This window comes from Leptinotarsa decemlineata, unplaced genomic scaffold (assembly GCF_025532065.1).
Source record: "Leptinotarsa decemlineata unplaced genomic scaffold, Ldec_3_MD MMD2_tig00026361_RagTag_RagTag, whole genome shotgun sequence".
In the NCBI taxonomy this organism is placed as follows: Eukaryota; Metazoa; Arthropoda; class Insecta; order Coleoptera; family Chrysomelidae; genus Leptinotarsa; species Leptinotarsa decemlineata.
In genome coordinates this window covers 153,338-166,678 of record NW_027412704.1, presented here as the reverse complement: position 1 = coordinate 166,678, position 13,341 = coordinate 153,338, and the positions used below count along the sequence as shown (strand labels likewise).

Genomic DNA, 13,341 nt, shown 5'->3' with positions numbered 1-13,341 from the left:
TAATATTTCTTGGGGAGCTTGAGCTTTCTGATATTGATGGAAAGCGAAACTCTGCCAACTTTGCCGGAATAATGTAAATTGGAGAGTTGTCGGATCTCTATTGTTCGCGGGATCATTATCAGAGGGGGGAAACAGATTGTGGAGGAAATCAGTTAATTAATTATTAGTCGAGACTGGGAGCGGTTCCTGGAATCGTGGAAATCGATAAAATTACAGAAATGAAATCATAGAGATTTTACGGTCATTGGAACCTTTCTTGAAAGGGATACTGAAAAGCTCTGCTGAACTTGTCTATCTACTTTTTCATAGAGGTATATCAGGACTGATGCAAATTCATTCGATCTTTCTCCTGCTCCTTCTACTTGGTGAAGGAAATGAAGGAAACCATATTGATCATCACAGATTGGAAGGTCTTCAATATTTTTTCGTGGATCTGTACCTTCGATGCATCGGTCAGAAAATGCATCCATTCTTGTAAAAGCTGATGGAAAACATTCGCAGAATTGTTAAGAACGGTCAAAGAAAAAGCAAACTTGCAGGAAACAGAGGTTACCCTCAAAAATTTGAGGAGGACGAATAAGGGGTACCTAATGATGGAAGTAACAAGAGGGAAAGTTTGAAGCGGAGCGCTCCAAATATCACAATCATTGTCAACGATATCGATGCGGATCTGGATGAAGGTCAGATAAGGACTGATATTCTGACAGGCAGGCCAGCTCTATATGACGAGGACTTTGTGACGAAAGAGGTGCCAAAGGCCAAGATGTGGTGGTTGGTAGGAACTCGGTGCAGAGTCTACCCTAAAGTACCGGTCACAATTTGCTTCAGGTGCCTGAACTACATGAAATCTAATGTCTGTAAAATGCTAGGTTATTAAAAAAATGTCTCACATCGATATACATTGCTGTAGCAATAATAACTGATCACAGTTGACATCGTCATATTTAATACAGCCCCAGAGCTGCAATTTCTGTTAGAATCGCGACAGGTGAAATGTAACACATAACTCAGAAAGCTAATTTGAAAAGCAGAAAATGCTTTATTGTGCAATTAAGACCGCGATATAAATCTGTGCCGTTATTAAATAATAAAATTCAGTGTCGGCAGAGAAACGGACGATGAAAGCTTGAACTGAATTAGTTTTCATTACAAGCTTTCATTCAACTTGATTTCAGAACATATTGATGAGAACTTTTACTATTAATTCATTGGACAACAGTTTTGGTCAATTGTCAATTTAACGTGTAAAGTTTCAGTGCAAAAAAATCAATAAATTTTGAAGAAGAACCCATATATATTCAATATATGGATACCTATAAATAAACTATGGTTGTAAGAAGTCGTTGCAACAAATATCGTGGAAGACGTGCGGAACATTATAATCCACATAGTTTCTAAAATTCCAGTTGTACCTAGTGAACATGTATAATTCTCTGTCATAAACATAATAAGGTTTCTTGATAATAAAGCATAACTACCAGTTGTAAACGTATATTTCAAAAAGCTTTTCCCAACTGATGAAATAATTCTTACGCTAACTGATCACTTTAAAATATAGTCAAAACTTTATCATTATCAAGCCATTGTCCCTTTTCAATGAAACAACTCCTCAAAGTGTAGAACTAATAGAAGGGGTCTTGAGTATTATCAACATGGCAACATTTGGTAACTGACTGCTTCAAAGAAAATAGTTCAAAGAGGACTTAATAAGGTGTTTCGAGCCTTCCTCATGAATTACTGCTCTGGGTAATAATTTTTGATCAACTAACTGGGGTAACATTTATAGTTTGTCTTCGGATTATAAGCATAGATTTCTGGAGTAGAAGTTGTGATATAATTGAGCATATTCAACTGGAATACAAGAAGGATTTCTAAATTTCGAAATCTAATAATTTTCATCATACAAATGTATCAAATCAATCTACGAAACGTGTTGACTTCTTCAGGAGATGGAGTCTACTTTTCCAATCATTGAAGTGGTTGATATCCATCACCAAACTTCTAATCCCAATACTGAGCGAAATTCCGTAGATTTTCTAGTGGACTGAAAATGTACGCAGCTTCTTTGAACTTGCTCTTGAATCAGTGTTCCTCCCTGTGGATGATCTCAGTTTCGGACCACTTGATGGTATGTTGATGAGTCCAAACACCTAAAACCCCTACAACTTTGTTTGAAATTCAACATTGCCGAAGGAAAAACTTTGTCCTGGTTTTCTGCAAATAAACTCTAGGTAAATAGAGACGAAACAGGTACCCAGAATGAAACTATGAGACTATAATATTTTTTTCTGTACAATTACAGGTCATATACATCTGTTTTCCAAAATTTTAAACCAAAATAAATAAAACCATGATCATCCAGATTTTTTGAAGGTTATTTTCCGATTCACTAAGTTTTATCGGTTAAAATCCGTGCAAATCTATAATTTCTGAAATTCTGCCAAGGAAATTTACAGTGCGTGATAATTTAACAAAAGTTTTATCTTCGCACATTCTGATCGATTGGGCCTAACGTAGGTTCGAGGGGTATATTTTGATATTATTTGCAGAATAAGGAAAATAAGTCGGATTTTCCTCGAGAAAGATGAACTCATCAAGATGAAAAACATCGAGGGCCATTCGAATGCAAATGCGATTTAATGAATTTCATTTGAGGCGACCTCATTTTGCGAAAACGGGTTACTGTGCACCAGCGAATTGTTAATCGATATGCTCCTAATGAAATAAGGGCTGAACAACCAAGTCGTACGTTCTAATTATCCACTAACGAAGTGATAATGTTGTTATATACGCTAGCGCTGCGCCGTCGAATATTATTTGTTCTTGTTGGATAAATATTCTCAATTATCGTTCACAGAACGAGTATTTCCTGCGGAAATTCATTTCTGTGACAAAATCCCATGTAGTTTTAGCGCCATGCAATTTTATTTGTGGCTACTAAAATTTCCCTCAATGAAGTTGATCTGACAAGCTATAACAACGAATTTCAATTGGTCCAAAGTCCTGGGAATATCTGCACAATAGCTCGAATCCCTTTGTTTTTTCTGATGTTCTTCATCTCAAAGATGGTTGACATGTATCTTGATCTTTGCTTCCGAAAACACTCGTGATGGTCGCTTAAGATGATGAAGCACTAAAAATATTCGAGAATATAATGTCTTTCGGTATAATAGCTCGCTACAAAGAAGATGTTTCACATGTTCGGTTTCATAGACCAGAGAAGTCTGGTGTCACTGAACGTGCTTCAGAATGAGCGAGAGATTTTTGAAAGTGTTGAGAACAATACATTACAATAAGTTTTTAGATGTTTTGAAAAGTTTAGAACTCGAAAAATGTTGAACGAGATCTAGGAATGTTGACCAAAGTCCCATTTGTAATAAGGTATAGGTAACTGAATTGAACAGAAAGTAAACTAGCTTTTTATAATGATTTTCAGAAGGAACTTCATAGACGACACTGTTATATTGAATCCATCAAACTTTCATCGTTCTCAGTTTTTCGAAGTGAGCAGATTATTTATAAACAGTACCTGGCTGGAACACCCTTGTCGCTTTTCTCATTAATTTCGGTATTTACTTTTCAGATGTTAATCAGAGCGGCACCATAGACAGGAAAGACTTCGAGCTTGCGATAGAGGTAAGCAAATTTACTCTTCCAGCATTCTGCAAATTACCCTTCAGTATTTTACTCTAAGCCAGTTTAATTGCGAATTTGAATATGATTGGATTCCAATAACCCAGCGGGTTATTGGAATCGTTAATTCACATCTTTGCTCTTTGTCATACGTATTTCCATTGCAGTCGAAACACTTTGTCTCAAATAGCTATTTATGATATGAGTGTTGAAAGTGAGGTTTTATTTTTTGAGTGAAAATGTTTGCGAAACGAGCGTAGCAAGTTGAGCAATTTCACAAACATCACACAGTCATCACCCGAAGACGATTGTAGATACCAACAATCGAAACGTCGTGAACTAACGTGACTTGGAATCTCTACACTTTATTATTTTTTATTATTTTCTTTTTGCATTCCTTTATTTTTTTTTAATTCAATTATTATATTTTACTTGTAGGTTATTTCACTATCATTTCATTTCAGGTTTATTGTTGCTTAATATAATTGTTATTTTCAACTATTCTTTTTTTAATTATTCTTTTTTACTTGTTTCAGGGATTTCAAATCATTTTATATAATAGACAATGGAAGTCCGAACTAGTGAAAAATAAAACTTACTTTCAACACAAGTATCATACAGTTTTTTGTACAACTGTCCTGTTTTCATTATAAAATAGATGTATTCAGTATTTCTATAAAAAAAACAGTTTGACATCTCTGGTCAGTTACCTATTTTCGTGTTAAGTATCGCATTTGCTGTGAAGTAGCCGTGTCAGGTGACGCCGGACCACCTGGTTACCAACAAACGGTATTGTTTACAGCTCACGCGTTTTATTTGAAGTCACATTTAAAGTTCTTGCTGGTGTTTAATGTCTTGCATAATGAAGAACCATAGTGAGGAATTGTGTGTTCCAGGCGATATTGAAGAGGCTGGAAAGGGTTTTTCAATTGAATTGTTGCCAAAAAAAATCGGCTGAGCAGTACAATATCTCATATTCTAATTTTTCAGCTGGTGTAGACTTGAGCACGTCGGAGGAAATTTCAGAGAAACCGTCTTTTTAGCCTATCTAGAGAGAAATATGGAACTCGTCAACTTTGTGGAGCAAATTTTCAATGATAAAGTCGAGTGCAAGTAATGGGGAATGTTCCTCCTGACGAAAATCAAGTAGTTTTCATAAAATAGCTCTAAAACAAGGCATTTTAAAGTTATCATTTCAACCTTTTTCTTTAAAAAATTATTTTGATACTTGAAAAAGAGGAATGAAATAATGTATTCAACATTTAAAGAGATTCGTTTCTATTTCACCATTTGGCAACATCGGTTATAGCTAATAAAGGACAACGAATCTGTTACCTGTATGAGACAAACAAAGATGACATATTTCAGAGGCGTGCTGTTCTGTTTACTTATGTTTCGAGTTCCGAGACATTCTGTGACATATGACATTTTGTGCACCTAACCTGTCTTCCTCTATATAAATAAATAACAAAACAACTGTTGTTTATGAGGCTTATGGAGGTGGTAATGAACTGTAATTTATGTTTAGCCTTAATTGTTGATTAATAAAGATAATTTTCCTTTTTTAAAGTAGAATATCTAGGTACGTATAAATTATTTCAATTTGATATAGGCGCTGTTGCCAATATGTGAATCAGAAACAAATCCCTTTCAAAATTAAAACCCAACATTTGAAACATCAATTTGAACACTTTTCGAAGTGAATTTGAAAAACTCATGAATTAAACTCAACTTTATTTTGTTCAAACTTGCAGTTGCTGTAATAACCCAAATTGAGGAACATTCCCCATTCAAGGTGCATTCTTAAGCGGAAAAATGAAAGTTATATTCCCAAAAAATCAAAAACTCTTACGTTTGAACAAGTCCGGAGGTTTATAAATGAGGCGCCAGATGAAAAATAATTGATGATAAAAGTAGCTACTATTTTCGGAATATATAGAGTCTGCCGGCGTGCCGGCAGTGCTGTGCCATTTATCAATAGAATTTATTAAATTAATGGATAAATCATTGATTGTTTCAGATTCCAAATACAAAAACGAAAATTGGTCGTTCTTTCTGCATTGTTGGAAAAAACATTCACTATTTTAATAAGCGCGTTGCATTACGCCCTCCTGTTATCAATCATCAACCTTTTTTTTTGAAATACGCAAATTAAAAATGCAGTGCCAGCCCAGTTGGTATAAAGACGTTTGGAAAAATGCCCTCTACCATTGCTGAGTTTCTGAACCTCCCGAAACCAAAGGAATATACAGGTCACTGTTTCAGAAGGTCTTCTGCTTCTTTGCTAGCAAAATCAGGGGCAAATATAACAATTATTACGAAGCACGGAGGATGGAAGTCTACAACAGTAGCTGAGGGTTATATCGATCAATCTATTTCTTATGAAAATGCTATTTCTGAAAGAATAATCCCAACAGCTAGCTCCAGCTTTACAGTATCGTATTCTTCACTTCCAGAATTGAATGTTAATGCCCATGAAATTGTCAACTCAGCTAGTTCAAATATATTAGAGGGTTTTTCGAGTATCTTTATGGTATCAAAATTCAAGACGTGTACTGGAACCATTGTCTTGAAATTCAGAGCCTTTATTAGGAAAAAAAATTGTGATTCCTTCCACATTCAACGTATCACATTCATGTCGATAAAATATGCCTATTGTGCCACTGAGAGAGACATTGAGCTGAAGTGGCTGTCTTTTCCGATACTTCTTCAGCAAATCCACCTGAAAACGGTCCGATGGCTCGATAGAAAATCACATCGCTACAGTTTAACAACCCAACCTGGCCGTTCGGTTAAAATTCGCCTTGAGAATATAAAAACTGAGAACCTCGGTATCGATAATAATGTCTTCATGGCACGTCAAGGCTCCCAAGTTCTATGAATAAAACATTTTCTAACGTTCATCAATAGTGTTCACTGAGCCGAACCGCGGAGACCAAAACAGCTCCGGAATAAATTGTTTATTGCATGGATTCTGACGATGCTGATCTTTTAGGAAAATAAAACTAATATTTTTCAACAGAGGCGTACTTTCTGATAATTGATATGGATGTAAAGATACATGTTTTACTTTCAACTCCAGATTTTTTCAATTGAAACTAAGAATTTCAGAAGATTCCGCTTCACTCTGAAGCTACAGAAAAACAACACAAACAGGATTATCAGAAGAATTTTTATATTTTCAATACAGATTCTGAATTTTGTATATTATATGTATACACCAAAAGTCACACAAATAATAAATGTAAGCAACAACTGATCTCTAACAGAAGTACGGAACTGGATCAATAAACCCACAGGAAACCCACTTTATATATGAAGAAGAAGAAGAACCCAACTTGCCACTTCCGCAAGGTGGCGCTGCAAAAAAGACAAACAATTTCCTCAGTTTCATCATGTATTTTTGAATTTTATTCAACAAATATACTCAAGCACATTTTAGTGAATCTAATGAATAAATTGATTTTAATATTATTTTTCATTGCTTTTAGAAAATCTGTTCACTACGTGGCTGGTCCAGCGGAAGTGAGCAATACAAGAAAACTTTCGAAAGTATGATCACGATCTGGGAAGGCCTCAAACAGAGAGCTGATTCTAACAAAGATGGACAGGTATGTAGCTCTCTTGATTATATGGTGATGAGCAGCTTTTATATATTCATCAATTAGAAACTGACTTCCCAGAACTGTATTGCTATAAAAATGGTATTGTGAATATATCAGGAAGGTCAAATGATTTCGACGACTAGTACAGCCATTAAAATCACTTGACCTCAAGTCTCTAGATTTTTTTTCGGTCACTTCAAACAAATTCTCTTCTTAGTACGATAAAAAGACAAACTTAATAGAGACGACAAGTTATTTTTTTGAATTGTTATTCAAAAAGGTAATTTTTCACTCTTTCGCCTCAATCAGAGCATCTCAAAGATTATATTCCAATGCTCACACAGAAAAAATTATCAAATTTCAACAGTTTTCACTGCTTTTAGGTTAGCGTTGAAGAATGGGCATCTATGTGGGACGATTACGCAAAGAACCCGGAGAACGCTTTGGAATGGCAGACTCAATATTTGAAATTCATGTTCGATTTGGAAGATGCCAGCGGCGATGGATCCATCGACGTCGACGAGTTCACCAGCGTATGCTCGTGTTACGGGCTGGATACCTCTGAATGCAAGCAGGCCTTCCAGAAAATGGCTGAGGTAGGAACTAAGAAGTGCACAGCTTAAACTCACTCATATAACAATTGATATCGAATATTTTATTGTTCTATCACCTTCCAAAGGTAAAATCTCAGGGGGCATTTCGAAAAAAAATCTATAATTTTTGTTTTCCTACTCATAATACAATAGATGCAGTATTTTCAACTTTATTCGAGTAGCCCATTACCGCAAGATGGCGTTAAAAAACGACCCAAAACTCAGGGAAAATCAAAAGTGTTCGATACAAAAACACATAGTCCGTTTAACGACTCTCAAGTATACTTTTACAAGTTCTGATCTTCTGAAGAGCTGTGTAAACTATCACGACACCTCAATAAACCAACTAGTAATTCAGTGTTTGTGACTGGAGTCTCCTAAGACAAAATCAGAGTTTTCCTTGAGTTTGACGTTCAAATTATCAAACCTAGATGTCGCCCACACGGTGCATCTCAAATACGTTAAAGTTTTCTTCAAAAAACAAAGAAGTCTACTTTGGCTTCTGTTTCGGCTACTGTCCTAGAGATGGCAGGGTATTATGTTCGTATACATTATGAATAAAAAATCGTAATTAAAAATTTTCCACAGAATTATAATCTCCTTTGTATTGGTGACGGTTTATTTCTTTCATCTGTTTGGCTCATCTGTTCATCATCTGATAAAAATAATTCGTTTTTTCATGAATGAACTGTTTTCATACTTCCCAATGAATATTATAATTGCCGCTTTAGATTGCAAATATGAGTCTAATTTTGATTTCAGGGGAAGAAAGAAGTGAACTATGAGCAGTTTGTGGCCCTTTGGAAGCAGTTTTTCACTTCTGAAAACCCATCCGATCCCGGTAACTTCATCTTTGGCAAAACTAAATTCTAATCGCCCCAAAATATAAACAAAAGGAAATTTTTGTAAGATTTATTATATACTACACAAACTTTAATTTACATCTATATCATCTTAGCTCTAACTTTAACGGATTGGATAAACTCTCACATAATCTGAACGCTTCATATTCTGCGAGTCCGAAAAGTGATATTTCAGAAATTTTGAAAACGATGAAGTCAATTAGTATTATAACAAAAACGCGTTGTAAATAGATTATGGAAACGAAATATGCTATGGAGTTGAAGGAAATTGAGGGTTTATCCTATAAAATTGGGTATTTTTCTCTAAATAACTTCTACAATTTACTGAAGTAGATTTTTCAGACACATCTAAAATATCCAAAGTATGTTGTTCATTTCATTTTGATTATAGAGAATATATTGCAAAAGGTATATCATATTGAAGTTTTAAATTATTTGAGTCAATTAAACATTGAAAGTCGATGCCATACAGTTCTGAAATGCAGGAAATCGATATTTCCCACATTTCAGAAGCAGTGTAGCTCCTCTTCATATAAAGTCAATAACAAACGTTCACTTATCTATCGAACTGTTAACAACTATTCTAAACTGTTTTTCGTATTCTATCGACGTTTAATATTATGTATGTTTATCAGAAACTCAAACTGCATCATTCCTGGGGAAAGTTTATCATTTTTGATCATTTATTTACACACCACATGAGAACGGATGGTTGTTTTCATTAGGAAAATTTGAAAGTAAGGACAGAAAATTGAAATCTAATTTTCACCCTTGTCCACAAGATGGCCCACAATCCAACTTCAAAAGTAAAACACAACAGAAGGCGAATTTTTCTTCGAGATGGCACTAGCTGGGAAGATAACTTTGACTTTTTTCTACGAGATGATGCTCAAAAAATAAAAGTAAGAACACGAAATTGTGATGCTGATTTCAACTATTGTACACGAGATGGCGCAACATTCGAAATTCCTAAAGTAAGAACACGAAATTGTGATGCTGATACAACTACTGTACACGAGATGGCGCAACATTTGAAATATCTGAAGTAAGAACACGAAATTATGATGCTGATACAACTACTGTACACGAGATGGCGCAACATTCGAAATTCCTAAAGTATGAACACAAAATTGTGATGCTGGTACAACTACTGTACACGAGATGGCGCAACATTTGAAATATCTAAAGTAAGAACACGAAATTATGATGCTGATACAACTACTGTACACGAGATGGCGTAACATTCGAAATTTCCAAAGTAAGAACACGAAATTGTGATGCTAATATAACTACTGTACACGAGATGACACAACATTCGAAATTTCTAAAGTAAGAACACGAAATTATGATGCTGATACAACTACTGTACACGAGATGGCGCAACATTCGAAAATTCTAGGTTTATTAAAATTCTAAAAAATTGGTGGTTCGTTATTGGAAATGTTTCCTTTGCGTTGTGAAGCTAAACTAAATATATCTTGAACTTGAATGAAAATCACTAGTCCGTTTTTACCACTCAATATAATGTCAAGATACTAAAAAGGGCTTAAAATGCCGGCTTCAAGTATGAAATATGAATTGATAATGACAATATATTGTTGAGCCGGAAAATTTTAAGTACTTTTAAATTTTTTCTATTCATCTACACACTGGAATTTATTATATTTGTTAAATGTGAATATGTGTAATTATGGTGGAAGTAAAAGTGTAACAATAAATACATAGAGAAATATGAAAATTAATTTCCATTATTGTTCCTTGTCCACACAATTTTGCAGTCTAAGCATCTAATCATAATTAGGATGATATAGATACCAAAATCCTCGAATTATACTAATTCCTATTCAATTCCTAAAATCTTATATTCATTATTGATGAATTATCCTAATCCTTCACTTATATGCAAAAAAGTTGAGACAAAACCAAACATTCTGCACTTTTTTGTATGAAAAAAAGGAGTATGGCATACCGTTTTTTGAACTGAGATTACTACTGGAGTGAAATCTCAATCTGTCAAGTGCGACACAAGTCAGTTTGTCTCTTTCAGAAGTTTGATAGATTTATTAATTGCCCACGATGTCTGTATTGCGGTCTTCGAACTTGCTGTTCCCCAAAAAACTGATTAAGATCGTTAAATCATTCGTCTCGTATGATTGTACCAGGACAAATCTTATTTTAAATGAAGATACCAAAGTAATAGTTCAGGGATTTACAGGTTAGTGATTTTTTTTAATTTTGCTCTATTATTTCATTGTTTTTGCTTTCTTTCTGCAGAATTATTAGCATAACAATTTCCACTGTTTTTTTTTGGTATTATTATGAGACATGTTTGAATGTTTAAACAAAATAACCAAAATACAGTGCTTCCCAAAAGTTGAGTATAACATTAAACGAATTGTTGACAAAAATACTTCAAAAAATTTTTTCTGGCACGTCGATTTTTAATTCCATTGCAATTTGGTCATGTATATATTCAAATAAAGTCAATAAGTGATGAATAGTTCTCAAGACATTGCTATGCTAAGAATATTTCAACTTAAGGATAGAATTTGTGAATACTTGCTAGTCATGTAAGAAAATCAGAAATGACGAGTTCGATACACAGGAAAAACAGCGACTTTGCACAGCAAGCTTTCCCTGGAATACCATACAAAGATAGTGGGAGGTACGAATCCGAAAAAGGGAGGCCAGAAGCATTTAGACTTGCCAGTTTTCAGCTCAGTGAAAGAAGCAAAAGAAGCTGTTGATCCACACGCAACCGTTATATTTGTCCCGGCACCGACAGCAGCAAAGGTTAGAAATTTTAAACACTCATTTTCATTAAAAATTAACAGCAATGATAAGAACTTTTCACGTCGTTCATGGATGTGTCTAATGGATTTTTTCAGGCAATTTTTGAAGCCATAGATGCGGAAATTCCACTCATTGTGTGCATCACAGATGGGGTGCCTTTGCAGGACATGGTTCGAGTAAAACACGCACTTCTTCAGCAAGACAAGTCCAGAATGGTAGGCCCCAACTGTCCAGGGATAATAGCGTCGGAAAAGTGTCGCATAGGAATCATGCCGAATGCAATTCACAAAAAAGGTATCTTAATCAGATGTGATATGAAAATTCATACGGATTTGCTAATTTTTGGTTATTTTCATAGTCTTTTCCATTACTGCATGTTCTGGTATCTGGTTATACTGTCTGTTCCTTCTTTACTTTTTCTTCTACATTGAAAGTCAACCCTTTATACATTCTTTGGACTTTTCTCGCCATATTTTTCTCCTTTTTTTTCTGATATTTTCTCTTTTCCTTTTCTTTCTTGTTTTTTTTTATCGTTCTCAACTTATTATACTCTTTCAACTATCACTGTCTTTTACCATCAACTTTCTCTCCAAATTCATTATTTTATGTATATGTTGTTTTATTTCTTTCTTCTAGTTTGTGTTCAACTACCTTTATTCATATTTCCACCTATTATTTCGATATTCCGTTTTCCTCCATCATTTTATTCACTTTTCTCATCTCGTGCCTCTTCTACTACTTCCTTTTTTCATTTCATATTATTTCCAGTTAGTACTTTTTGGATTTTTATTTTCATTTTGCCAAAAATTTCTTATTCCTTCCTTTTTTTCTATTATTTTTTTCTAACACCTTGTTCTCTATTCCACTTTATGTATTTTTTTTCAACAGGAATAGTGGGAATAGTTTCAAGATCTGGTACCTTGACATATGAAGCCGTTGATCAAACCACGAAAGCAGGACTGGGCCAGAGTTTGGTTATTGGAATAGGAGGCGATCCGTTCAACGGTACTAGTTTTATCGACTGTTTGGATGTATTCCTGAACGACGAAAACACCAAAGGAATCGTATTAATTGGTAAGTACAGTTCAATATCCGGTCTACCATCAGCTAGAGAAGTTTGTATATTTCATTCCTCAGTATTGATCTTCTTGATGAATATGATTGATTTCAGGTGAAATTGGAGGTCAGGCAGAAGAACAAGCTGCAGAATATCTGTCAGAATGCAACGTAGGGTGCAAAGCTAAGCCCGTCGTCTCTTATATCGCCGGATTATCGGCCCCACCGGGTCGAAGAATGGGGCACGCTGGCGCTATCATATCGGGAGGCAAGGGAAAAGCCATCGACAAGATAAACGCACTCAGGAGCGTAGGTGTGAAAATTGCTAAATTTCCTACGGAAATTGGGAAAGTATTGCATGCTGAAATGGAAAGACTACGGATTATTTGATTTTTTACACATTCGTATTGTTTAAATAAATTTATAAAAGGGATTATTTCTACAGAAGTCACTGGCTAACTAACAAGTTATAATATAGTTATTTTGCTGGAAAAACTATTAGAAATCACAGAGTTTTATTTGGTGCTGTTAATCAATAGAGTCTCTTTAATTGAGACTGAATCTACCATGTCAAATGATTACAATTGAATCAGTCGTTTGAAAAGCCTTGCATGTCCAAAAAACATCGTTTTTTCAAATATTTTTATAGAGTAATGCAGATCATCAATCCCCATCTGTTCCGGCTCAAGAAAGCATTGTAAAACTGATGTCCTTTTGGCAGATTTTAAAACATTTTTTGGTTTTAGGATATGATAAGTTTAAGGAGAAGAAGGTTTTTCAAACGATTAATTCAATGGT

At 34.7% G+C, this 13,341-nt stretch overlaps 2 protein-coding genes across 5 annotated transcripts in view; both read left to right on the top strand.

Annotated features, from left to right (window-relative positions):
• Positions 1 to 9,112, top strand: part of Scp2 (Sarcoplasmic calcium-binding protein 2) — a 73,243-nt gene extending 64,131 nt beyond the window's left edge. For all 4 annotated transcript variants that reach the window (XM_023158439.2, XM_074185099.1, XM_074185100.1 and 1 more), the window contains 4 exons: positions 3,584 to 3,636; positions 7,125 to 7,244; positions 7,622 to 7,834; positions 8,594 to 9,112. In XM_023158439.2, the coding sequence (XP_023014207.1) occupies positions 3,584 to 3,636; positions 7,125 to 7,244; positions 7,622 to 7,834; positions 8,594 to 8,704 (497 nt within the window). In that variant the 3' untranslated portion in view covers positions 8,705 to 9,112. The remainder of the gene's footprint in view (positions 1 to 3,583; positions 3,637 to 7,124; positions 7,245 to 7,621; positions 7,835 to 8,593) is intronic.
• Positions 9,113 to 10,671: 1,559 nt separating this feature from the next.
• Scsalpha1 (Succinyl-coenzyme A synthetase alpha subunit 1) lies at positions 10,672 to 13,048 on the top strand. The gene is made up of 5 exons (XM_023158625.2): positions 10,672 to 10,909; positions 11,300 to 11,487; positions 11,583 to 11,781; positions 12,376 to 12,561; positions 12,659 to 13,048. Exons 1-5 carry the CDS (start codon positions 10,771 to 10,773, stop codon positions 12,931 to 12,933), a joined length of 987 nt encoding a protein of 328 aa, XP_023014393.1. The 5' UTR covers positions 10,672 to 10,770; the 3' UTR covers positions 12,934 to 13,048.
• The last annotated feature ends 293 nt before the right edge of the window (positions 13,049 to 13,341 follow it).

What these genes read in the sequence shown, in the direction of transcription:
- Scsalpha1 (XM_023158625.2), top strand. Translation starts at nt 10,771, where the DNA reads ATGTCTGTATTGCGGTCTTCGAACTTGCTGTTCCCCAAAAAACTGATT. An exon ending in CGGCACCGACAGCAGCAAAG is followed by an intron (nt 11,488 to 11,582) that starts GTTAGAAATTTT and finishes GGATTTTTTCAG; the next exon opens with GCAATTTTTGAAGCCATAGA. An exon ending in GAATGCAATTCACAAAAAAG is followed by an intron (nt 11,782 to 12,375) that starts GTATCTTAATCA and finishes TTTTTTCAACAG; the next exon opens with GAATAGTGGGAATAGTTTCA.